This window comes from Eutrigla gurnardus (genome assembly GCF_963514095.1).
Source record: "Eutrigla gurnardus genome assembly, chromosome: 10".
Classification (NCBI taxonomy): Eukaryota; Metazoa; Chordata; class Actinopteri; order Perciformes; family Triglidae; genus Eutrigla; species Eutrigla gurnardus.
This window is the reverse complement of record NC_139924.1, coordinates 20,778,912-20,805,188: the sequence shown is the minus strand read 5'-3', so window position 1 is coordinate 20,805,188 and position 26,277 is coordinate 20,778,912. Positions and strand designations below refer to the sequence as shown.

General features: G+C 42.9%; 1 protein-coding gene across 2 annotated transcripts in view; it reads left to right on the top strand.

Moving 5' to 3' along the window:
* The first annotated feature begins 940 nt into the window (after positions 1–940).
* The window catches only part of pik3cb (phosphatidylinositol-4,5-bisphosphate 3-kinase, catalytic subunit beta), a 44,585-nt gene continuing 19,248 nt past the window's right edge, over positions 941–26,277 (top strand). Inside the window, exons 1-4 of one of the 2 annotated variants that reach the window (XM_084020118.1) lie at positions 941–1,127; positions 10,306–10,385; positions 22,713–22,908; positions 24,611–24,839. In XM_084020118.1, coding sequence (XP_083876244.1) covers positions 22,750–22,908; positions 24,611–24,839 — 388 coding nt within the window. In that variant the 5' untranslated portion in view covers positions 941–1,127; positions 10,306–10,385; positions 22,713–22,749. The remainder of the gene's footprint in view (positions 1,128–10,305; positions 10,386–22,712; positions 22,909–24,610; positions 24,840–26,277) is intronic. The other variant, XM_084020119.1, reaches the window with a different exon arrangement.

Genomic DNA, 26,277 nt, shown 5'->3' with positions numbered 1-26,277 from the left:
TAACTGACAAACTCTTTGTACAGGCTTGCACACGTTTCACAAAGAAGGAAAACAAAGTTGCCGCGGTCAAAATGCGTCATTATCTAATGCTGACGTTTCGTGGTTCCACTTTGTGGTTAAGGTAAATCAAATATTAATGACGGCTAAAGAGGCGTATGTTATCGAATCGTGTCAGCTAGTACAAGCTACCGTTTGAACGCTGTGCTCGGCTCAAACAGTCACATTGGGCTTTCATAACTTAGAGGAGGGTGAAGAACATTATGTTTCCGGGTGAAATCACTGCTCACAAGTTGTGTACCGGTGGTATGTGGTTGTTGGAAGAAAGCCGGCTGCCCCTCCACAGCTCCTTCACTGTGGAGGTCTGCACCAATCAGCGCCAGAGCTCAGGCAACCGGAAAAAGATGTGGCCTTCACAATAAAAGTCTCAGTGGCCACTTTACAACAAAAAGACATGTCATATTAATTAATGTGCATATGCAGCCCTTGTTATGTTGCAAACGACACATATTTATTCATCCAAGTGGGTGCCTGAACATGAAAATAAAGGCTAAACAGCTCACAAACTAGTTATATTTTTTTCCCCCTTTTTTGAATGTTGTACAGTGCTGTTTACATTGTTGATTTGAACAGCAGATTGTACTGTAGTGATTATGTTGAAACATTACATGGAGCTACTCTACTCAACAGAGCTCTACTAGACTGTAAAACATGTGGCAATATGTTGGATCTGCGTGCTGAAATCATCATAGTCCAAAACCCCTTGTAACAAAACGATGTAAATATAAGATCAGGGTGTATTTAGCAATTAATCAAAGCGTTGCAGCTCGGATCTCACGTGTTACCGGTAAGAGTTTTTATTGTGAAATTATTGAGCGGATGCTCTGTTTTTGTGCTACTCCGTCAGACTTGACAGTGGCGGCGGAGGGAGACCTGGCGGAGGAAGAAGCAGCTGTGGCGGTGGTTCACCTTCTGAAACAAGCAGGAAGCGAGACCGCGCTCCCGTGTCCACCTGCGAGATCTGTCCTGCGTGGAGGGACGGCCGGGTGTCAGACCGCGCCGTTTGTCCCGAAGACACCCACAGCAGTCTAGACACTCTTCAACGACCTCACACCAGAGAGAGACTAAAGGTAAGTCCCCACTTATGTCTCTTTTTTTATACGGACGATTTGACCCTCTCTTTTTTTTCACTTGTCGAGTGAGGAGCTCACGCCGAACTTCGTTCATCGATCTGTCAGTTCCACGTCTCATTGCTTAGCTATCCATGAGGCCAAGCGATATTAACACCGCCCTGCCTCGCAGTACATAACTCGCACACTTTAATTCGGCATTGAACCAAACAACTATGTTACCAGCCGTTATTTTAGATAACATGTTTCTGCTTGTTTTGCCTGTTATCGCCATGGGGAAAAAAAAAAAAAAAAAAACGTTCGCGTAATGAATTGTGAAGGGCGGCGGTGACGACCCCCCCAGTTTTTCAGTTGCAATTTTATGACTATCCACTGTTGTTCCCGTATGTAAGTTTATGCGGAATATAGCGGAACTTTTTCCCCGAGGATTTGTCAAAGGGTCAAAACTGGTTAAGAGAGTCGTTGACTTCAGCAACCGACCGAGAGGACTGGGTTTGTTGGGTTTGTCCGGTGCTCGGTCGGTACGAGGACAGAAAGTAGCGTCCCGGAGAGATCACGCCTCTCAAACGAGCTGTATTGTTGTCTTTATTTAGCTTGGACTATGTTTGTTAAATGTTCCCGTTTTGACAACAATGATAGAAGCACTTATAGCTATTTTAGTCACAAGTCCTGTAGTGATATCAAAACCTTTTTACTTCCCTCTCATTCTGATAGAGATCCTCCTTGAGGTCTTCAGTGACCCCGGTCCCCCATGTCAGGAAACAAAACCACAAGTGGTCTAAGGGACCATTGGGACACACTCTAAGCCCCCGTCACCACTGTGGCTGTTGTATTGTTGAGAAATGGACAGACGAGACAATATGTAGAGGATATGAAACTTTGCAGAGTGATTCATTGAGTCAGCTTTTCTGTCAATCACTTGGTTTTATTTCATTCAAAGACAGAAGTCAACGCTGACACACAACACAGCTTTAGGTGGAGTTTTAGCCGCTGCATCAGGTTAGTCTAATCCTCCTGATGTACTGGAACTAGAGCTGATTCATAAAAAAAAACTTCATGAATCACCAGTTGGGGATTCATTTGATAAGGTGTGTGTGTGTCCCAAACAGTTATGTTATCTTTAAATGTGTGTTTTTTGACCAATAATGGGTGACTTGTCAGTGAGCCTACTTCTTTATAATTGAATTTGGATTCAGGTTCATGCATGTCTACCTCTTTCTTTCTCAGGAAACCTATTTGGATCAATTCCAACCTTTTTAATGTCTGCGTGCATATAACTTGTGACTGATTTTGGGCGTGCTTGTTTGCGTTCTACAAAAAGACGATCCTAACATATCCTCAGGCTGAGATTTCCTTAAAGGGCCCCCACTGCTCAAAGTGAGCCAATAGAAATGGATTTATGAATTGGAGTTTAGTTTGAGGTCAATCTGTGTCAGGACGTCTGCAGAGGTCATGTCAGGCAACACAAGGGCGATGTAACAAATGCAAGTTTGTTGACAGGTGTGTTTGTGTACGTGGGTGCTCTCGTGCACTATTGGCGGGTGTTCAGTAGCACCTAGCTTTAAGTTTGAGCGTGATGGCATGTTTGTGTGGTGTTGTTTCAGCACCAGAGGCTAAATACCATTTGTATTAGGACAATTTAGACAACTGATGAGCAGTGCTGCTTTATGGCACTGTTGGATTCCTATTGTATTTAATGGTAATCTGGTTATTTTATCTACAAACAACCAAACGGCGTCATTAAAAGGCATCTCCACTGCAGCTCGCACACATTTCCACCTGCGCTGTTGTCCCGCACAGAGAAGAATCGCAGAGCCATGTTACAAAAGGAGAGAAGAATTCCCCCGAGCCAACGCTGGCTGTTAGTTGTTGTACCGGCACGGCACTGCCTCTGTGTGAAACGTTGTTACCGAGCTGATGCATTTGAATATGATGTTTTATGATCAGGCAGTGGTCCTGGCCGCCCTTTTCTTTTGGGCGGGTTCCGCTGTCAGGCCCCTCTTGAGGTAAAGTTAGACAACACTGATAAGACCAACTGACGTCACTTCACAGACATCAGCCAACAATGCAGCTATTTACTCCGAGCCAGATTTAGTCCCAAAGCATGCCTCTCCAGAGACACTGGGTCCAAATGAAAGCAGAATTCTAAATAAGTGTCCCACAAAAAAAAAGAAAGACGTCTTGCAACTGTGCTGACGTCCATGTACCGTGTCATCGGCCTAACGAAGTTGAACAGTACTGTGAAGTTATTTTGAGTGTGAGGCCTCTGATTAGTGTAGTGGTTTAGGATTGAGCTTCTTGAACCATATAGGGTGTTTGAGGCTGAATTAACGCTGAGAAAAGGGAAAGGCGGAGACTTCGACTGGAGAAAAAGTTCTGTGTCTGGTAACGTGGTGAAGTTACGAGGTGAAGCTTAGAGCAAAGAGGCCTGTGACTAATACTGCCAGACTTGCATACGGAGAACTATAATGCATTTAATTGCTGGAGCATGTATCACTGTTGAGCCTCAAAAACTCCTCAAGTCTTAAAGCAAAGCACATAAAGAAACCAACCACGGCGGGATGGCATATTGCAGCATAGTCAAACTAAACGTGCAGTGCAGCCGGTAAGTATTTGGACAGTGATTTATATTTCTTAGTTTTGGCTCTTACTCCGCCATGTTGAATTTCAAACAAAACAATGACTGTGAGGTGAAAACGCTGACTTTCAACTTTAAGGGTGCTTGCATCAATACTAGGTGAACCTTTTGGGAACGCTTTGATGTCAACAGTGATTGTTTCATTTTGGTCCAGTTAGAAAAGGTGGATTTTGAAGGCTTTATATGTAGAATAATGAGTTGCAATGTGTTTGTGCAAAGTGTCAGACAGGCTGTGTTTTGGTATTGAGCCAGAGGTCCGGACATTGACCAGCTGATTTATGCCTGACAAGTACGCTCCTTCTTTGAGTTCCCGTCATACTGGCTGCTGTGCTTGAATACTGCTGGAGCTCTGAAAGGCAGCATTATTGAAAAATATAGAAACTGAGCAGTGGAGTAGCATCAAAGGGGGAAAAATATATATATATTGCAACAATAATAGTATAGCCTCAATAGTATATTCTATTATCTTCCTTTGCTTGTGGAGTGAAACGTGTTGCAACTGTTGTTACTCATTGTTTGTGCGATCCCCATTTACTTTGTTTTCTCCCCTCCTAATCACCCTTCATAACAGCGTACGGTTTGCGTAACATCCTCTCAAAGATGAGTATGAAAGTGAGTCGGTTGATGTGGCTTTCTTTTCTTTTTCATGTGTGTGTGCAAGCTAAGCGTTCACAATTAGGCCACTAGCTTGCATGATGACGACTGAATTTGCTGAGCGGCACAATTTCATGTATTTTTCCAGTTTAGTCAGTGGCGTTACTGCTTATTATAGAACTATACGTATCGTGGAAATCGGCATAGCGAGAAATGCGAGCGACTGTGAGTTGAGAACAGCCTGCGGGAGTTCTTCACTTTGCTGCACAGCAGGCCAGGACCTGCCAAGGAATGCACAGAGACAGCAGGAGAGGTTCAGAGTCACATACCAAGTAGCGGGGCCAAATGCCAGGGCAAGGTACAGTGAAATAAGACGAGATGATCGGAGCGAGGTAAAGGAGTCAGCACAGTAACATACGAAACAAATGACTCCCTTTTGATTCATTCACAGAGAAGAAATGCATTCAACTAGACTTCAAAGCAGTTACTCAAGTACTCTTCAGAGTAATGTAAATGCCACAAACCTATCTCAAGGCTTGACACAATCCTCCCCGTCACCATCAGCACACTCGCTTTCTGCATACCGTTCGTGAATGAAATGTGAAGAAAACAGACTCTCCCTCCGGTTGCTGAATGGAAACGACATCTGAGCATCTTCGATCACGTATGCATGCAGGAAGTGCAGACTCCCTGAACATGAGCGACAGAGTTGCTGCTCGCTGCCTTTTCTGTTGCTGTTATGGCATTTTGAAATTTGCTGACGAGCTGCATTGCATTAAGGAGCTCTTCTGACGGAAATACAAACCCAAAAGACGAACTATATTTAGGACCGTCGAGAGAGCGAGGGGTTAGATTTGGTGTCTTCTTGTATCAAAAGGTTGCTGTCCTGCCGTCACCTCCCAGTTGTAGACCGTTATGTTCCCAAGTCAGCCGGTGATGATGATATATAGATTATCAGTATTGCATTACATGATGAAATACCAGCGTGTGATACAAAGTGAAATGTCAAGTTAAAACAACGGGACACTCATCCAGGCAGGAGAAGAAACATGTCTTTTAATGACACGCAGCCAGCTAATAATTCAATTCAATTCAATTTGATTTATAGTGTCAAATCACAACAGAAGTCATCTCAGGACACTTAACACATTGAGCAGGACTAGAATACGCTCAAAATTTCAAGAGTCAACACAATTTCAAAGTCCCAACATCACCCACGGGCAAGCGTTGCAAAAACTGCCTTAATCCGGCGTGTATACACATATGTATTTCCATAGCGATCCATCTTTGAAATGCAAAGATTTTGGGGTGATGATGATGGTATCAAGGCAGGGAACAGGATTAATATGAATGTGTGATGCAATGATGGTGAACATTTTCTCACAATGAAAAGAAATGCATCAGACTACGTGACAATACCTTGTAAAAAATAAAAACGCAGACTGGTATGAGGTGGAAATTTTGTTGGAACTACAGTGGATACAAAATAGACCAACAAATAGTTATGTTTACTTTCATATTCTTGTCTCTTAATGCGTAAGAATTTCTTTATTTCACAAGAGTTTTTCATCCAGTCACATGTATACAGATAAACACTTAAAATGTACGATAGACGATAGACTTTGAAAAGATGGAAAATACACTTTGCATAAGAGATCAAAAATGAATATTCTTAACCTATCAAACTAATGCGTCATAACAAAAGACCCACTCATCTGTACTATGAGACTTGCGTCCCCTCGCAGATACAGTAGCTTTAGGCAGCAACCGCAGCAGCCCAAGATGCATAGATAGCGTCCAGTTATGCCGCCGTCCGAGGGGACTCCAGCCTCCGCTCTGCAACCTGAGAGGGCAAAACCTCAGCTTCACATCTCCATAGCAACGCTTCCTTCCAGCGCAGGTCCCCGTCTGCAACTGCTGATGACGCAGGAACACTCTGTCCCACACACACATTCTTGTTGAGAGCACGCGTCCAGCCTTTTGATCTCTTGGTATGCCTTTCTCCCTAAAAGCGATGAATGTGCACGTTACATACATGTGAAGGTGCGTTGACATGCTGCCACCCTGCCAGCATTCCTCCACCCACGCGTCCACACATAACTGAAAACCGCCGACATCTTGGGTGTCTGTTTAGAGACGGCACAAGATCTGGGATAGCCTACACTTACAGGGAGCATTCGGAATAATACATTAATTAATAGTAATTAATTCATAATAAATGAATAATACTCTGCTATTAAATTGTCACACAAGTGAGAAAATGTGGAACTTCTTGCTTGTTTTATGCAGAATACCTTATAACAAAGCGATGATTACACTTTAACACGGAACTGTGTTAAATTGCAACCATGCCCATCGTCTGACATCATGCTGTCCTTCATGATGTCATTGTGTCATTAGGTCCACAAGTCTGGACAGTGTTAAGAGTTTATCTCTCCCTCTCAACCTTTCTCACTTCTGTTCCCCCCCCCCCCCCCCCCCCCCCCCCCTTGTGATCTCGATATGTTGTTTCATATATCCAACAATATGTATCACGATTTCTGCATATTCAACAAGTAAACAGTCGATGTGAAATTCTAGTCTGTTATGTATATTCCTGAATGAAATACTGAAAAGTATCGAGCATGTTTTCATTTGAACTTTAGTGCAGAATGAGCCGATCTTCTGGGATGTTTTAGTCGGCATGCGCTTGTCATCAATTTAGACGACATAATTGTGCATCATCACGGAAAGTGGATGAAATTATAACATTGAATTATCACCGGGCTCTGTGTGAAATGACGTGACGTACGACTGATATCAGCCAACTACATCATTGTGTGTCTGGCTGTGTTGTAATTAGTGTGACACCTTGTCGTTGCGCGCGTGTGTGTGTGTGTGTGTCTTGTGAGTGATGCACCACAGGCTGAGACCTTTGCTCAGTCAGCCTCCCCGAAGGTAACTGATTTACAGCCTCCGAGGGGAACTTTTTGAGAACACACACACAGAGAGACACTCTCACACTCCGCCCACCACAGGGCAGCCTCACAATAGCACCTAAAAATAGAGAATGAAGCAAGTGCTAAAAAAAGGGAGACAAGGGGGAAGGAGAGGGTAAAGGCCACGGATAGACACAGACGCCACAGAGGAGATGCATTGATTAAAAGACCTCATATGAAATACTTGTAATTTCACTTTGATGACAGTAAAACCCGCCTGTGTGTGTTTCTCATGGTTTTCCGTGATGGAGGGTTATAAACATCCCACTGTGCTAACGAGTGGGTGTGTATTGTTTTTTTAGAAATGGACAGACAGTGCTCTTTTGTTTACGGTGAGGCAGTGATGACGCATTGGCCAAATGTAATGGCTCTTCAGACATCACTTGGGTTTGGGGAGTGCGTGAAATTGTTGTACTGGTGCATCACTCCCGCATTCCTTTTGGATGTTTCCAGCTCTTTGCCTAAATCCTCTTTGTTTGACGATTTCCAGAGACCTGAAACTTACACGAGGTCCATCACAGTGAACATTTTTCTTTTGCGAAACAAAAGTAGCTGTAAATGTATTCCCTTTCATCATACTTGTCCACCTCCAGGCTTTATTTGCTAATGCTTGGGCCCAGGAGTGAAGTCATTGCTAGTGTCAGGACAGGGACCGCCCTTAAGGAAATTTGGTTTATTATGCCCAATCCCCTTAGGGCTCAACAAACCACCTGTTAACAATAGGAGCTCTCAGCTGCCCTTTATGGTCTGAAGGTTGTAAGCTGTTTATGAGGCTGGCGAGGAGTGAAAGCATTGCTGCCCCAGTGACTGACCCACATGACCAATGCAATGAGAAATAGCGGGCACATTTGCAGACGAGGTGAGGTGGGATGAGAGACTTTTTAGGATTGTGCATTCCTCACATTCCTGTACCAGAGGGGGGTGTGTGTGTGTTTGGTCAGTTAGAGTAGCCTACAGTGTATTTGCCGATTTCCTTTTGCATTAGAAACCCCACTGAATGCACATGAAGGTTAAAGCCGCTAGCTTTTAATTATTTACCAGAGATGTGCTCATCACTTTATTGGAAATAAGTCATTCAGAATGGGGGGGGGGAAAGCATTTAAAAAAACAACAACAACCATTTATTCATTTACTTGACTAACCGACACGTCAATAGTGTGCAGCTCCAGTTTACCCAATTGTAGCTTTTCAATTGGAGGTTTAAAAATTGTGTAGGAAGCCTTTACACATTTATGATTTTTGTAATTTATAAAACTACCATTGTTATGTCAAAAATAATCTCAGGCGGCAGATATATAAATGCATCTTAAACGGAAGAAAACTGAATCAGATTTACTTCTATAAAGGTCAGTAGACCTTTTTTATATCAAGTTATTTTCTTGTGTTCTTGTTATTGTCTGGCTGTCAAATTAATATTTATTTAAATCAAGACTTAAAGAGATGAATACTGTAGTGGGACGTTTAGATTGTCTTGTTCCTGGAAATATAACAAACACATAAAAGTCAAGTTATGGTGAGCAATAACCAATCAATCTGTAGTCACGGTCCAGTTATACAAACTTTTACAAGATCACAGATTCTTTTCAGCATCAGCCCCTAAAAACCCATTGACATTAGAGTAGCGTTGTGCCCAGAGAACTGTGGCAGAGCTAACTTTAAGGCTGTCCCTCCGGCAAAAACGTCATCGCTGAAACACTCTATAGTGAATCCTCTGTCTGTCTTGGTCTCTCAATTTCTCCTAAAATCACTGTCACACACACACACTTGCTGTGGATCATGTGATGCTTTGAGCTGAATCCAGAATGGGAGTTAAACATTGACTGTCTCTGGCCGGAGATTTTATCAGTGTTTAACAGCGCACTTCCTGGAGCCGGTCATCCAATGTTTGTGTGTGTGTGTGTTTGTGTGTGTTCAAAGTGTTTCAGTGCCCATTTTCTTGGAAAAACATGGTCCCAACTCTTTCTATGATTTTTTTTTTTTTCTGTGTCACTGTGCCTTTACATAAAACTCTACTCGCACACACTCACCACAGTTGTTTCTGTGGACCTCTGTGTGACACACCCTGGTAAACAAGATAGGGCATCTTAACCACTGGGGGAAAACAGGAAGTTTACTGGCCACAATCAGTGTGTGCATTGTGTGTCATCACTGTGCACAGCGTCATTGTGGGTTTATGCCCGCGGTATACTTTACATCTTGGTTTCCATATAGTTGCAGCTCTTTGAGCTATCAACAGACGTCCCGAGGAGAACCCTACGGACTGCCTTGGATACTTTGTCTGCATACAGAGGTCATTTTTTTGAATATGTCTGTATCAGCCGTGGTCACATGCAGTACTTATGTTTGTTGTTGTTTGTTTCTTAGAACTGAATGTCCACAAATGGGAAAAGGTGAATCATACATTGCTGTTTTCCATGTGAGGCATTCATTCATTCAGTGATGTTGCTCTGATACATCTGCTTGTTGTTTCACAGTTGATTGCGTTTCGTTTTCAGTCTTTTCAGAATTAAAAACTGCGTAACAGATGGATAACTAGAGATAGAGGCAATATGTGTTTTTAATTCTTTTCGCTAATAATCTCTACAGTGACCATGAGTGGAATGATTATGTATCATAGCGAAATGAGGCAGAGGGAATAGATGGTAAGAAGAAACAGCACAGGGTCAGAAGGGGCACGCTGTTCTTTCGGTTGTCTTATCTCGGGTGACGGAGCAGCTGGAGCCTCTGTGAGTGTGTGGGAGCTTACATCAGGTGATGCACATTTGTGTGTTCAGTATTGTCTCTCACTTAGAGGGCCAAACCCATCTTGTTCTCTTTCCATTTTCTGTGTTTATTTATCATCTTAAACTTGCCCCTTTACTGTCTCAACTCCACTATGAACATGACACTTAAAGAAACGGCTCCCAGACATATATTGTGGTATTCCCGCTCCCCAAGCAGTCATTTGTTTTGTCCTCTCGTCCATCAGATGCAGTGTGCAAGCTGCTATCCAGACACCCCCAGCAAGGAGCAGAGGCACAGGAAATAAAAGACTTAAGGAGACGGCAGGTAAAACCTGTGTGTTTAAGCATGCCGTATCTTGTAATTATCTTGACCTACTTTCACTCCGATGCTGCCGTGTGTTTCTATATGGAAGTGGGAGAGGAGGAATGGAGCTCTGACTTGGCTGGAATCTGGGAGAGTAGGCCTCGTCCTGACAGGCGGGGAATGCGGGGAAGTCAGCCAGCACGCTTTACTTCCATGTCCAACCACCTCGGCACACTCTCACCGCATCACGTTTTATCTGCTACATCCTTCTAACTGGCTGGAGTTACAGTGGAACTTGTCTGGACAGTTCAGCATAATAGGTCCATAGGTTTCTTTCTTCTCTTGTGTCACTCGAGCTAGGCTTGGGATTAGAGATGTTTCGATACCGTTTTTCCCCTCCCGATACCGATTCCGATACTCGTGCTGTGGGTATCAGCCGATACCGAGTACCGATACCGATACCAGTGTGTTTAGAAAAAGAAAAAGATCATACTACGCCTGCATGGCTGTGATATGATTATCATTGTGGTAAGGCCCGGCTCCGGTTAAACCCTTTGTAAAACATGAATGAATGCAGCAAATGGAAGCCATTTTTTTTTTTTTTTTAAATGGAACAGTATAAAACAGTAGTGCAACAGCAACTTAACTAAATAAATATAGGAATAATTATTAAATAAATAAATAAAGTACAGCCACCATATTGTAAAATAAAAAAAGGCATTTAATCTTAAATAAATTCCTATTTCTAATAAATTACGTGGTATCGGATGGACTCCAGTACTCGCCGATACCGATGCCAGCAATTGCAGCAGTATCGGAGGCATTTCCGATACTGGTATCGTATTCAGAACAACTCTACTTGGAATGAAAATGATCAGCATCTTTGTGCTTCCCTACCTTTCTCTTGTAACTCTCTTGCCTCCAACGTGTGGGACATCTAAAGAGTTTGAGTAGCTGCTGCACTTGGCAGTAATTTCCTCGTGACAAGTATTGCACCTTGTGCTATCTTTAGCCAGAATGTTTAGGTAACAATACGTCCTCAGTTCAAGATATAAGGTGCAGTAGTACATGTATTGTACATGTGTATGTGTGAGTGTAGACCACATAGTTTCCCAGTATAGCTGATGAACAGGGGCCCAATTTTAGATTGGATGTCAAATGTAAAATTAACCTAAACGTACTTAACTCTAGCACTCTCAGTACTACTGACCCAATTTATCACTCCATTTATTGCTGTAAATCACAAGTGGGATGTGTGAGTCCGCTGCTTATCAAGTGCAGAATAGATGGTTTGTTGTAGGTTGTCTTTCTTTGTCTTTTCTGATGTCACTCACCGCATGTTCTCCTTTGCCCTCTTAGCACAATAGAACTGAATCAATCAAGTCAGTTGATTAATTTGTAGGTTGACAGGATCTGCAACAATCTTTATACTCGGCTAATTGTTGAAGTACTTTGTTAGGCCAAAATGTAAGTGATCCAATTTAGGTCTGTTAACCTGGATTTTGGTTAATTGTGACTGCATTTAAAAATGCATATTTTCCAACATTTTATAAGCCAATGTTTCATTAGAAACAACAATGAAAGAAGTAGTTAGTTGCAGGCTGAAGGCGTACACGTTAAGGAGACCTGACTGTGATTTTCAGTTTTACTTCTTACTTTTCTTCACCACAATTGCACGTGTGCCAGCTGCAGGAACAGTACGTAAACACAGTGTTTACTTCCTCCTCCTCCTCCTCCTCCTCCTCCTCCTCCTCCTCCCAGAAGTATGCTTTACAAATGCAGCAGCGCAGGTGCAGCTTTGACATCCATGAGCATAAAAAATGCATTTCCTGCTGTCAATCAGTGCTGATGGTGGCCAATAACCCCCCCCCCCCCACCTCACTCCTACTCGGATGTGGAAAAATGCCTTGATCCAATTACTCATGCTATGTTCTGTCTCTGGTGCAGAGGGAATTTTAATGGCACTGCAAGATCATCACGGTAGCTTCTCGTAGGACAAATGAGGAATGTTTGCAGACTTTCTTTCTTTTTCCTAGAAATGAACTCTTCAGTGTTCTCTCTTGCTTTTATTATTAACATCAAGCTGTGTGTTTTTTCTCACACAATCCTAGGAAGCCCTGCCCTCGGGCTCATTCTTAGGACTGTGTTTGGGTGGCATTATCCTTATGGCATTGACCTTGCTACATGAGGTATTACAGAGGTAGTGTATAATTAGACTAGCCCGTGTTTTCAGCTGGACAATAGAACATATACAGCTATAGCTAACTACAGATGGAGAGTGAAGATAGGCAGTTTACTTGCATGCTGTGTTATAGACTATCCTCTGTTTGCTTTAATGAGAGATGTGGATGACATTGGCCTGTGTGTGGGGATATAGTTAAACAGAAAGGGACGCCGTGGCAGGGCAGTGGGTTGAGTCGAGAAGCCCAGAGAGACATGTGGACGTATAAACCGGAGAGGCGGACATCAGCGTGTCGTTTACCGCAACTCAGCAACCCAGTCACCTCTATATCGAGATGACAGCCGGAGCCAAGAAATGTCTCCCATTTCCAGCCTTGTGCCAGTGTGTGGCCCTTTGTTTATGAGGGAGATAAATGGTGGTTTGGCAAGATGCTGGGAGACCAATATTGAAAAATCAGCAGTGTGTGTGGGAGCCATCCCCGCCACATTCACGACAGCTCAGTGTTATTTTTGTCCATTCCTTTCCTTTCCAGGCTTTGCAGTGTTTCATGATGTGTGTGTGTGTGTGTGTGCTAAGCTGGGATTTTATTTAAATCAATACCCACGTTTGAAGAATCCCATTGAAATGCGTTGTGCTTCTGGCAGTGACCTTAAACAACCTCTCAGTCAGCTCTGCTGTTCTTTTGCTGAACTTGTTGTTCACATATTTCTATCAGACTCCTCTGTTGTGGTTGTAAATGCCTGGTTCTGCCTCGACGCAGAATAATCGCTAAAGAGGTTTGTGTGTGTTTTGTCTGAGGGTGTTCCCACAGTGTCAGATTTTGAAAATTCCCAGATTAGAATCAAAAGAAAGGCATCTTTTTTTAGTAATATATGAATTTCTTTAATAATACTAATTTCAGCTTCTCAAATGGGAACATTTGGGAGGTTTTATGCGATGGTAGTCTTTGGGAAACGGTTAGGATTGTATCACTGTTTTCAGTCACCTATCGCAGAAAAAAAGGGGAACAAATATAACTTTTTGAGATGTCCAATCATGCCACCATTTTTGTTGCTTTCTTTTGCTCCAACATCTGGTGTATGAGGCTTCAGACTCATTCTTTCACCACCATCCTGAATCAAGAAAATAATCTGTAGTTGCAGCTGTAATCACACATATTTTCTGTATTGTTGTCAGCTTTTTCAGTGTTTGCAACATGTTTCAGTAATATGGGGTTGAATTGGAAGGTGATAAGTCGAGATGCAGATGTAGTCACAAGATGCTTAATTTTCTCTTCAATGGAAAAAATATTGACATCACAAATGGAAAAACATGGCCTCAACATGTTTAATCCCTAATCATAGCTGTTCATTGTTTCCTCTTTGTCAGAGTTTCCAAGAGGGCTTCCTCTGTCCTTTTGTATCAAATGGAACAAAGACTAAACCTCATGTCACCCTCATAGAGTAGCTGTTTGTAAGCGATCCTACTCGACATCAAAACAAGACCAACCATAGCGGTCACCTCCAGTCAGCCTTCCCATCGTGGCGCCTGGAGCGCTGCACCCAATGCTCCAGTTATTCAAATGTTGAACAAACATGCATGTAGCTCATTTATATAATATTCAAAATAGATCTTCTGTTTGTTTTTGATGACATCCATAGAAGACTATGATTTATTATTTTTTTCTGCGTTTTATTCACTCTCCAGAGCAGACGAGATATGCCTGTGCGTTTTTAATTTCCACATTTTTCAGTTTCACACAATCAGATTGGCAAGGCGAGCTTTGCATATGTGGTTTTTGCAAGGCTTCCTCGTGCCTGTAGTGTGTTTTGTGTGTATCAGAGCTCGATTTAAATAATGACATGTTGTCGTGAGAGTAAGAGTTTGCATAGTCCTCCGCTTTCCAGTAAAGGTATGAAAAACACCAGCTATGTTTGAGTGCTTTGCTTGCATGTCTCTCAGGAAGGCCGGTGCAAATTCACTGGAGTATTATTGGCTTTTACTCATCAGTGCTTATTAACATGTGCTGAGGCGTTGACCCCTGTTGCTGCATGCGTACGCCGGGTGTGCATGAAGCTACAAATCTCTCTAAATACAGTAAATCATGTGAGTGTGGTTGTTTATTGTAGGGCAACACAGTGTGACCAGTGCCATGTGACCCTGTTGCCCCCTCCAGCCTTAGTGTTTTTACTGGAGCTCAGAGGGTGTATCGGTCTGTGAGGCCAACCAGCTAGGGGTGTGTGTGTGTGTGTGTGTCTCTGTGTCTGTGTCTGTGTGAAATGTTGTAAGGGGGGGTGGGGGGTAGGTTGTGAGGGTTGATGGGTGCAAGGGGCAACACAAGGGCAGTGTTTGTGCAGGGCACGGGACTGTCCTCGCTGGCACGCACGTACACATACAAACACACACTTGGCAAAAACAGAGGCTTATTGTGGACGCCCAGCCCAGTTCGTCCGCGCACTACAGTCACACATTGTATCACACATTGCTTCTCCATCTCCGTCTTTCTCTTATCTTTCCCTCTTGTCATTTATCATAAAATGACTGCTTCTGTCTGTCTTTTCTTCCTCTCTTGTCACTTCCCACCACGCTAGTTTCAACTCTCTTTATTTTTGTTTTCACTTCTGTTTCTGATGACCTCGCATTGAACCGTCACCTGTGTGTCGAGCTTATCAGTCGCTCAACCTTGTTTTGTCTTCTCTTTTTTTTTAATCATACAAATTACCCCTTCCCTGTGAGTCTCTACCTTGAATCTTCCTCCCATCCCCCTTTTCGTCGTCTCCTCTGAAATGTCCGACTGTTATGGGGAGATGCATGCCACCTTATGTTTGTCCCTGTGTGCTTCTCCTCAACTCGTCTTGTGTCTGTGAAGTGAATCAGGCTCTGTGGAACATCACACTTGCACGCTCGCTCCCCCCACCAGTCTCCTCACCCCCGTCCTCACGGAGATGGGAGCTAATAAGATGAACTCCTTATCCATCTTTATTATGCAGACTATCTTCCGAGCAGTCCACATTATATCAAATTACTCTTAAACGATCAACAAAGTGATTATGACTTCCTAATGCCATCATCATACATCATTGAACTTGTTTTGCAACATTTTATTGTCCTTTTAATTTTCTCTGGATGTGAGCTAATAGACTTTCTTCAAGAAATGAGACGTTACCATGGTCACTATGCAGTATTGTTATAATTAGCCATTCCCTCCTATTCCTGGCCCTCTCCTCACGCTACTTTGTAGCGAGGTGAAGAACACACACTCGTTGAACCCTTTTGATCTCTTGCGACACTGAGGCATAAATTCACTATTCTCTGCATGGAAGTTCAGCATCTGCCAGTTTACCTGTTGACCCTTAATTGATACGTTATGTATGGAATTTTCTGTACCAATAAACTACCCTTGCAGTACAGTATGCAACAAAAGTGCAAGACTGTAGATTGACGTTTAATCTCTGAGGTTTCAACTTCCCACTTTACATTAGGGTTGGGCAATACGTTAACATTTTCCAAATAGGGATTGTAGTTTTTAAGGTGGGAGATCAGCTGTACCTGTATTCAGTAGCAGCACCCCATTTTCAGACCATTATCTCTCTGTAAACTGGTTGTGTGTGAAGATCCCAGTAGATCAGCAGCTGCTGAAATACTCAGACCAGCCCGTCTGGCACCAACAACCACGCCACGTTCAAAGACCACTTCCTTCCCCATTCTGATGCTTGTTTTGAACTTCAGCAGATCGTCTTGACCATGTCTACACGCCTAAATGCATTGAGTTGCTGCCATGTGATTGGCTGATTAGACATTTGCAATAACCAGCAGTTGAACAGGTGTACCTAATAAACTGGCTGGTGGGTGTGTATTCATAGTTGCAATGCACACAAAGAGTGCATTATATTGCCATTAATACATGTTGTTCGAGGGGTTATCCATTGCATGAAAAAGATCTTCTTCTCCTCAATACCCTGCAGGCTGTCTTGCTTCATACCTCCCCCACTTAGTTGATGGCTGCATCAACTGAGTTGCCTGCCCCCCCTGATGCAGATGCAGAAATGGATGCCAACGAGTGCAAACTTGATAAAGTCACAGTGCAGCCTTCACTGTCACAATCTATCTGGCAGAGTGACTCACAGATAGAGGTACTTCCATGAGTTGGTGCAGTTGTCACTATAGGGATTGATGATGATCTTATTTTCTTCCCTATGATGCAACAATAGGCAAACGGATTGGATGTGATCAGTGTCACGGTGCATTAATGGTCATGTAACGTTGCAGGTGAGCTGTAACCTTCCACATATTAATGCTGTAAGAAGTTTGGACTTGCTCAGCACAAAATGTCTCAGTGAAAATGTCATAGTGGCATGACGTTATCCATTGTGCATAGTTCATGCACAACAAATGAATGAAAACTGGGTACATCGGCCCCTCTGCCATCTATCTAATATCAATTTGATGGTTGAGTAGGCAATCTGTATTGAGCCGTCCTTCAGCCCGGAATAGCTCTAACTGACTTACTAGGGAGGTGAAGAGAGGCAAACACTGGCCCCCCCAAGAGGAGACACAGACGCTGTAGAGAGTGGAGAGAGCTTCCCTCACCCGGATTCACATTTTACGCAATTTCCATGAATGTTGGGTTATGTGTCTGTATTTTAATATTTCCTGTTTATTTATCTGAAATAATCTACGGACCTTAGCTGCAGCTAATTACAGTAGCAGCGTGCAGATTGACGCTAATTGGTAAGTGTGTGTATTGTGTCAGCAGAGTCATAAGGCCACAAGAGTGCCAAGGTTTTGAAAACATTGTTGTGCATACAAGCTGAGCAAAGATATTTTATCTTCTCGTACTCCAGTTGGCAAGATGACGTTGACTTGACTAGAAAACGGTTAACAACATTAAAAATAACTCTTCAGGATTAAGAATAACAGCTCCGCCTCTGAGCGTTCATCGGCTTTTTATGAATGACTGGTAGGGACTTTTGCTCTGGTTGTTTTTTGTCACTCATTTCCTATCTAGTGTCATTGCTTCCTGCCTGAGAAGTGGGCATGTGCCACTGTGTCACTGGAAGTGGTTAGTATGATGGATCACTGCTAGCTGTCCGGATGTGGTTGGTTCACACACACAAAGCTTCCAAACGCACACACACACACACTTCCACTCACACATGCTCCCACCCTATCACTCCAGCCGCGCTTCCTCTCAGATACAGTGTGCATGGAGACAGTTTGTTCCCTCGTGGCTGTGAGAATATTTTTGCGAGGTATTGGGTTTCAAGACACTTCCTCATTTCTAGTTCTATGGCCGATGCATCTCTGTTTCCTGTAGCAGCACAAAGACGTTGGGTTGATTGATAACATCAGATGAACTTGAACCCTGTGGACGAATTAAGGCACTGAAGCAAGAAATAGTTGTAGTAGGATCAGTGATGGAATGTAAATACGTGCATTTACTCAAGTACTGTACTTAAGTACACATTTGAGGTACTTTAGTTTTTTCCATTTTATGAATCTTTATACTTCTACAACTCACAGGCAAATGTTGTCTTTTCTACTCCGCTACAATTGTCCGACAGCTTTAGTTACTTTTAAAATTACAATTTTTCCATCACTCCCTGTCTTGTCAACATATTGCTTTTTTCCGACCTTTTTTTCTTATAAACCCTCAAACTAAAGCTTAATGGATATTTTCCTACTTCTTAAGCTAAATAAACTATTTTAAAAACGTTTTGGATCAGCTGGAAAATGTTTAGTCACAAACAAACATGATGATCTTTTAAAACATGATGCATTGCGATACATATATCTTTTGATAGCCTACTTTAAGTACATTTAAATGATGATACTTGATTATGAACATGATTTTACTTAAGTAAGGTATTGAATGTTATATTCCACCACTACGTAGGGTGCAGCAGCAGAAAAACTTCATGAGTACAATACGAGAGGTTCAGATTAAACTTGAGGACTTGATGTAAACACACTGCAGCAACTGTGCACATAGACACATTCGCACATGCACACACACACACAAACATGACTCCGCAGTCAGTGTCGGGGATAAAGTGACTGTTACACCTGAATGTGTTTACCGTCTACAGCCGCCACCTAAGTGTTGCTCCGAATGTGACGCACACGCCCCAGCTGACCGCTTAGCCACACACCACTGAGACAAACACATACTGTTGAGCTTTTATCACAGTAAGTATGTTGTGCACAAAGCTACAAGCCCTTTCCATTCATCTCTACCGCTCCGAGGCTACGCTGCTCTGCTAGAGTTACCTGTGTCTGTCCATGTGGTGTTTTGTAGTAGCCATTGATAACGAGAAACTGCATCTCTTTAATGAATGGACCATGTGCTGTAGTTGGGCTAATACTTTACTCCTTGTGATTTTATAAACATTTAGTCTCATACGTTGCCGTTGCGGTTAGTGGCTGAAAGTGAAACCGGATATCTGGTGGTGGCACCAACCTACCGAAAGTACTGTGTATATAGATTGATATGATGTAATAATGAAATCACGGCTGTAATTGATTGTTTTAATTGATTGTTCTGCTGTCAATTAATTTGGTGGACATTTAGGTTATAAAATATCTAAAATAGAAAAATTCCTTTAATACAATGTTGTGTTTTTTCTATTCCAACAGTCCGAAGCCCAGGTATATTCAATACTTCAATACTGTGATATAAAAAGAGAAAAGTAACAAATCCTCTTAATTGTATAAGATCTTACCAATCTTTGGCATTTGTTACTTTCAAATGACCTTCGACTGAGTTCATCAAATTATTTCAGCACGAGTAAAGCATTTCTTTATGTAATCTGTGAGACACTTTGAAAGTGTCCACTAAACATTCAAAGAAAGATGAGCTGGATGACACCAATGCACCTACACCCCCACAACACACACACACTCTCACTTTGCTTGCCCAGAGGTGGAAACGCCGACTCAGGCGGTCTCAGTATTGCCTGCGTGTGTGTGTGTGTGTGTCCATAGTCATTTACTGGAGTACAGTGTTTGTAGCGGGGAGGTGACGAGGTCTTAGATCCTCTTTGTGAACTTTATTTTTAGAACAGCAGGGAATAAAATGTGTCACAGGACCCTTAATCACCAGGCATGACCTTTTTATACACACACAAACTATTTATGTTAGCCCTTCTTTTTCAGTCAGTCACACAGAAGCGTGGACACACACTCCATTGTAGAGAGCCTCACAGGCCTCTCACTGTCAGACAGAGAGCTTTAGAAAGATGGTGCTGAGTAACACCAGTGTTTAAATAACCATAAATGCATCTGGGCATGAAAGCCTTCACAGCATGTCACTGGTTCAGAGGAACTAGTGCTTCCATCACAAGCAGTGATTTGCTCCGTCTGTATTATCAGAGGTTTTTTTTCCCTTTCTTTTTTATTGTGGCTGGCTTGGTCGTGGTGTACTGTATGTTGTTCTCCTCTACCTCTTGAAAGAGGTTTGCCTCTCAGGTACACTTCCCTCTGGTCTACCAACTCTCCTTTCATTTACCAACACACACAATTCCAGTGAATTTGCCCATATTTTGATCAGACATGACGATTCTCCTTTTCTCCCCAGGAATCTGTATTTTCATTTTGTGAAAGGAAACAAGTTGGGGTGCATTTCTAACAATGATTCGACTACATAAACAAGTACACCAAAAATCTGCTTTGGTTTCAAACAGAAAACAGCCAAAGCACATGCAAATAGCTTCATATTTCCGCACCTTCAAACACAAATACGCATCAAAGTGTGCCTGGAAGCTGTGAACTGGAGTCCTCATAGTGATACATTGTTTACTTCTGCTAATGGTGGCTAACTGGACAGATCCCTTCAGGCTCTTGTGCTGTTTGTTGTCACATGAAACTCTCTCTTTCTCCCTGATCTTACAAACCTACTTGTTCTCCTGTGATCCACCCACTGAAACCTGACCTTGCAGCAGACCTTTGGCTGTCTGCCACCATATCCTCAATAACCCTGCTCACCTGAGTGTGTGTGTGTGTGTGTGTGTGTGTGTGTGTGTGTGTGTGTGTGTGTGTGTGTGTGTGTGTGTGTGTGTGTGTGTGTGTGTGTGTGTGTGTGTGTGTGTGTGTGTGTGTGTGTGTGTGTGTGTGTGTGTGTGTGTGTGTGTGTGTGTGTGTGTGTGTGTGTGTGTGTGTGTGTGTGTGTGTGTGTGTGTGTGTGTGTGTGTGTGTGTGCATGAAAGAGACACACAGACGGAGAGAGAGGCAGAATGTGTCTGCATCACAGCAGGATGAGACACTATTCAAGCTGTCTGGTGTGAAAAATGTGTTTATACGCATTGATGTGCATGCACATGTACTTGTTCATCCGTCCCCGAGTCCCCAGTGTTGTCAATGCATCAGACAGACCCACTGGGTGTCATGTTACTTTTCATGTCTGTAACTGTGCACCTTTTGTGACGTTGCTGGTTTGCCATTGTCTGCCCTCTTAACTGTTCATAGGACTGCTTTCTTGTGGGGTTGTGTATTGTCTTGTGGCCAGGAAGTCTGCGCGTATGTGTCGGCGAGTATAATGTCGTCTTGTGTACGTGGAAGCTACTTCACAAATAAACATTCCTGCGTGGTATAATACGGGCGGTTGTGTTGAACTTGATTATTGCTGCGTCACCCCTGAGAGCAAGCGGTAAGCTTGCTGTAAAAGATGCCCAGAAAGCAATCTGCTCGAACAGCACAGAGAAACGCACACAAGGTTGTTTCCGTTTGCATGGCTGATAATGTTAGAGTGTCTGCAAATGCACAGAAGATATTGCAACATCCTCAGGCAAGCGGCATAACAATGGCTCAGCGGCTGGTAGCTCGGGCACTTAACTTGGAGGGGAAAGCCCATTAAAGGCAATCAGGGCTGTCATTTGTAATGGGCGGATCGAGACGAAATGGAGATAGACCTGTGGTCTAGTGGAAGAGTTAATGTTTTAGGTCACTTGAGGACTAGGTAATGAGAAAAAGGCAGGCGGAAGTGGTGCGATGGTACCGCTGTGGTTGAGGCACAAGTCCAATTGGAAACCAGGCTGTGGGCTGTTTTACACCAGCAAGCTACTTAGGACTGCTTAGTGGAACTGTGCATTTAACATGCATGTGTTTATGTGTCCACATGTGTTATTTGTCCGGCAATTGCATGTCTATGCTGTTACATTGCTGGCACTGGATTTTGAATGTTGTGCATGTGCCAGCATAGATTATTATATGTTTTATATTATATATTCTCTTGCTTGCAAGTCTATAAATGTGAGTGTTTTCTTTCTGTGTGTGCTCTCTGCCAGGGGGACCAGATAGTCAGATGAGGGGTGGGCAAGCTGACCTTTTGTTCTGTTTGCTTAGTGGGCATTCCTCTGAGCAATGGCCCTCACCCAAGTTAAAGCCACCGGCCTCCTACGGGACTCGGCACAGTGCTGCCCCCATAGGGACATAGTGACACCACAGGTCATCATGTTGTGATTGAAAACGATAAAAGAAAAAAAACAACTAAAAATCACTAAATTAACAATATTTTTGAGATTTGTAAATTTAATCTGTTTTGTCTAGTTATTGAGGAGTCATGTTTGCAAAGTCATAATTTCTTCTTGTACAAACCTCCTTGAAAAGCCTCTAAAATGTCTGCTACTTTCTTCAAGCTGTGTCCTTTTTGCTGTGAATGGATATGATTGACAGTTCAGCTCTGTGACTTAAACTTGTATTTATATTCTTGATTGTTCAAGCCAGGCTCAAATAATCTAAACAGCTGAGATGGCTTTGAGGAATAGCCTAATGACTTACTGGAACGCCACCCTGAAATCTAAGGCTTCAAGAAAAGTGTTATTGACCGTGACAACATGGGATTATATGTTGACATGCAGCAAGTTTGCCTTTAAGTTGTTAGAGTTCATTTTAAAAGGTTAATTGATTTGTAACTAAGGTTTTCTATTAGTCGTGAAGTTATTATTATTTTGTCAGATCTCTGTCTCGGATAATTTTCTCCTCTGTAATTATATTTTCAAAGGCTGATTTCTACTTATCCCTGAACTAAATCATTCAAACCTCAGAAGGTCCTATTGAGAACTAAAACATCTGAATAAGTGGGAAATAAAGCTTCTGTGAATAAACCTCTCCTTTTACAGTAGAATACACTCATTGAAACCATGAATCTCTGACTAAAATGTGGCTTTGGTTTCTCCCCTCTGCCCCTCCAGGTCCTTATGGTTGAGGAGGTGTGTGGTGCCCCTTGCCATGCCTCCTGCCATGACAGACCTCCTGGACATATGGGCGGCCCACTCGCCCCTGGCCGGCCACGCTCGGGACCAGGTCACTGTGGACTTTCTGCTGCCCACTGGTATCTACATCCAGATGGACGTTCCACGCGAGGCCACCATTCAACACATCAAACTGGTGAGTGGCACCCTGTACTTTAACTTAAAACCATGTGTTGCTGTCAATTTCAGCTGTGTTGTAACAAGGCAGTTAATAGATGCTAATAAAAGTAACTTTCAACACACTTCAAGGAGTTTAAATGAATGTGTTTGCTTGCTGTCTATCCTAATGTGAAGTTATTGTCCTCACATGCCTCTTGGCCTTATTGTCTAATTGAGGAAAAACAGATACAGTTTACAGCCCACACATTTGCAGGTACATGCACACACACACACACACACATACGTTATCTCTGTTAGACATTATCTAATGCCTGCTGCGACAGAGGAGGCTGTTGTGACTGGCTGGGTGTTTTTTGTTTGTACTGGCTATTGGTTTCAGCATGCAAATAGCCCATGACATCATGCGTGATTGCAGCTAATTTGGTGAAGCAGAGGTCAGAAGTCAGACTTTATGGGTCTTTTAGAAGTTGTTAATGAAAGTACTTGCATTGTTTTAATAGTGGCACACAGTTTATGTAGGTGTTTTAAAAAAATAATACTACTGCCTGGGGGAAATGGCCACCCCTGTGATGTGATTGAGGTATTGATTTCAAAACTACACCATGTTGAAAAAAGGAAACAACCATGTGATGCACGGCAGTGAAATAGAATAGCCCTGTAACTACTATTTCACATGAGGCATGTATTCTATTACAAAAGCCTAGGTGAATGACTTTTGAGTTGAATCAGTTAAAGCAATTAAAAGTAATACATATTTTTTTTTTACCGTCTCAGGGCTTGGATTGCATTTGTCAAGTTACGCTGCATACAGAACCTCACAGCCGATGTTGGACATGTCGAATAACGTCGGAAACATGCGCGACATTGATACACAACCTCAAACATATTTTCCCCCAGACAGACACTGTAAAGCCTGAGGTTGTTGTTCTAAATAACAAGTCTCTGTGTGTGTGTAATGTCTGCCTGACATTTTCTGGAAATCACTTCTGGCTTCATCAGCCCTGTAACGTGACCAAAGTCACAGAACAATTTCTCCAAGAAAGTCATTCTTTGCCATAATATCTCTGATTATTTTTCATGCAACTATGTAATGAGGTCTATATGTGTGTCCATGCATGAAAGACTGTTGGCACACACACGTGAGAGGTCTTCATTCCCTCAGGAAGGCATTTACAGAACCAGCGGACCGCTCTGACAAATTATATGACACTGAAGACAAGGGGAGGCAACTCCTCTACGACTTTAATACATGTGTTGGATAAATGTGATCAGCACAACAATAAGTGTTCCCGGAGGAGAAGATATTTGTTCTGAGGGCAAATATGTCCTGTTGTTCCAGTAGGCTAGAGTACAGCATAGCTCTATGACCTCAGACAAACACCCTGTGATCATGCTGTGGCTGCACAGGGACATGAATCATGCTAGGATTGGCTGGTGGTACATATTATTCACATCCTGATCGACTCACCCAGAAGCCGTGTCATGTTGCCATGAGTCATGTTTGTTCCTGATCGTGAAGCATACACTTTTGTCAATATATTACATCATTATGCTATGTTGTTATTAGCCACAAGTAGAGCCCGAGTCCCTTTTTCCTTTTTTTTTTAAGTGTGACCTGAGAACTATATTTGACAACAATTGCGATTGTCATGATTATTTTGCATAAATTGCACAATTTGTTTTAATTTGTATTTTTAATTCTTCTTCCCCCCATTCAGCTCTTATGGAAGCAGGCTCAATCGTTCCCACTGTTCCCCTCCCTTGGCGAGATGGAGAGCCACATGTTCGAGTGCGTCAACCAGGCAGCCGTGCACGAAGAACTGGAGGACGAAACCCGCAGGCTGTGCGATGTTCGCCCTTTCCTGCCGGTCCTCAAGCTTGTGACGCGCAACTGCGGCCGAGCAGAGCGCCTGCTGGACTCCAAGATCGGCGTGCTCATTGGCAAGGGTAAGACGGGATGCTTTTTTTTCCCCCACTTTCCCTCAATTTAAAGTGGCATACCATCATACAAGCTCTCACGCACATTACTCTCTCCCTGATTGATTTGTGTACTGTCCCTGTTTGACATTCCCAATAAAGAAAGGCACTTAAGGGTTGGTAAGTGGGACACTAAATCTTTCCGCTCGCACAGCAAGCCTTAAGCACCTCTTCCAGTATGCTAAGTATCTCTGCTACTCAGCACATTCACCGCAGACATCGGACGTGAGGCCCATCTGCAGCTGGCTCCTATCAGCGGCCCTGTCTGATAGAGAGGCGTGAGGATTGACTGGACGTGATCCTGACATGTCTTCCATCACCTGTCACTTTGTATTATCTCTAGTGAGGGGGAGAGAGGATCAATCAGTCCTGGAGAAAAGCCCAGTCCTCTGAGGCAATTAGATATTTGTTGAAAACCAAAACTCTGAAGTTAGGACCGTGTATTGATATCCTATATCTCAGCAATACGGTAGCTATTATTGTTTCAACGATAGGTTGATTGATAGATTACTCCGCAACTATTTTGACAATTGATTCATCATTTTAGCATTTTTTTTTTTCAGGCACACATTTACTGATTCCATTTTTATATAGTCACACCGTGATACAAAGTCACACACTATTAGACACACTCAGGCCTCTTCTGACCGAAATATCCAGGATTATGGAAGTCCTCAGGTCACAACAGGCCTCTTCAGAGAGAGTGGGGCTCTGAGTTTAATTGAAGGAGACTCAGACGATATTGATATTCTCCCCTCCTGGCTCCACTTTGGTTTGACATGATCTTTTAAAGGCCTTTGTCAGAGCAAAGTGCTGTTTTCAAAAGGAACCCCACAGGCACGTCTGGGTACACACACACACCTAACCTCGTGCATAGCGCAGTAACAAACACACTCTCACGACCAACCATGGGTTTTTCTCCCCTCTCCAGAAGTACAGTCACACGCACCAGCTTGCACACTCACACAATGCAGCTAATGTGGTCCAGAGCCCTTCTTTAAATGCTGAGGGTCATATGAATGTTAAATGGCTTGAAATGTCAACATGTTGTTTTCATTACCAAGAGACTATTGTGCAGCACCCGTTTTGACAGAAATACAGAAACAAAAGCTCTACAGGGAGCAGAGAGATAAAGCACGACCAGCCAAAAAGGAGTTGGTACTTCTGGCATTTGGTGCTAGTGTGAATATTAGGAGGCTCTGGTTTAATCCAATGAGAGTCTGCTGCTTGTAATCCCTTTTACACATCCAGTGTTGCTAAGTGCGTATGTCTGGGAACCAAGCGTGGTACAGATGTTTGTGCATTTCTAATGACCGCTATAGAATAAACAGCCTCCTACTTGACAGCTTTTTGAATTTCAAGAGCTTCATGTTCACATGAGAAAAAAAATGGTAATCCATTTGGATCC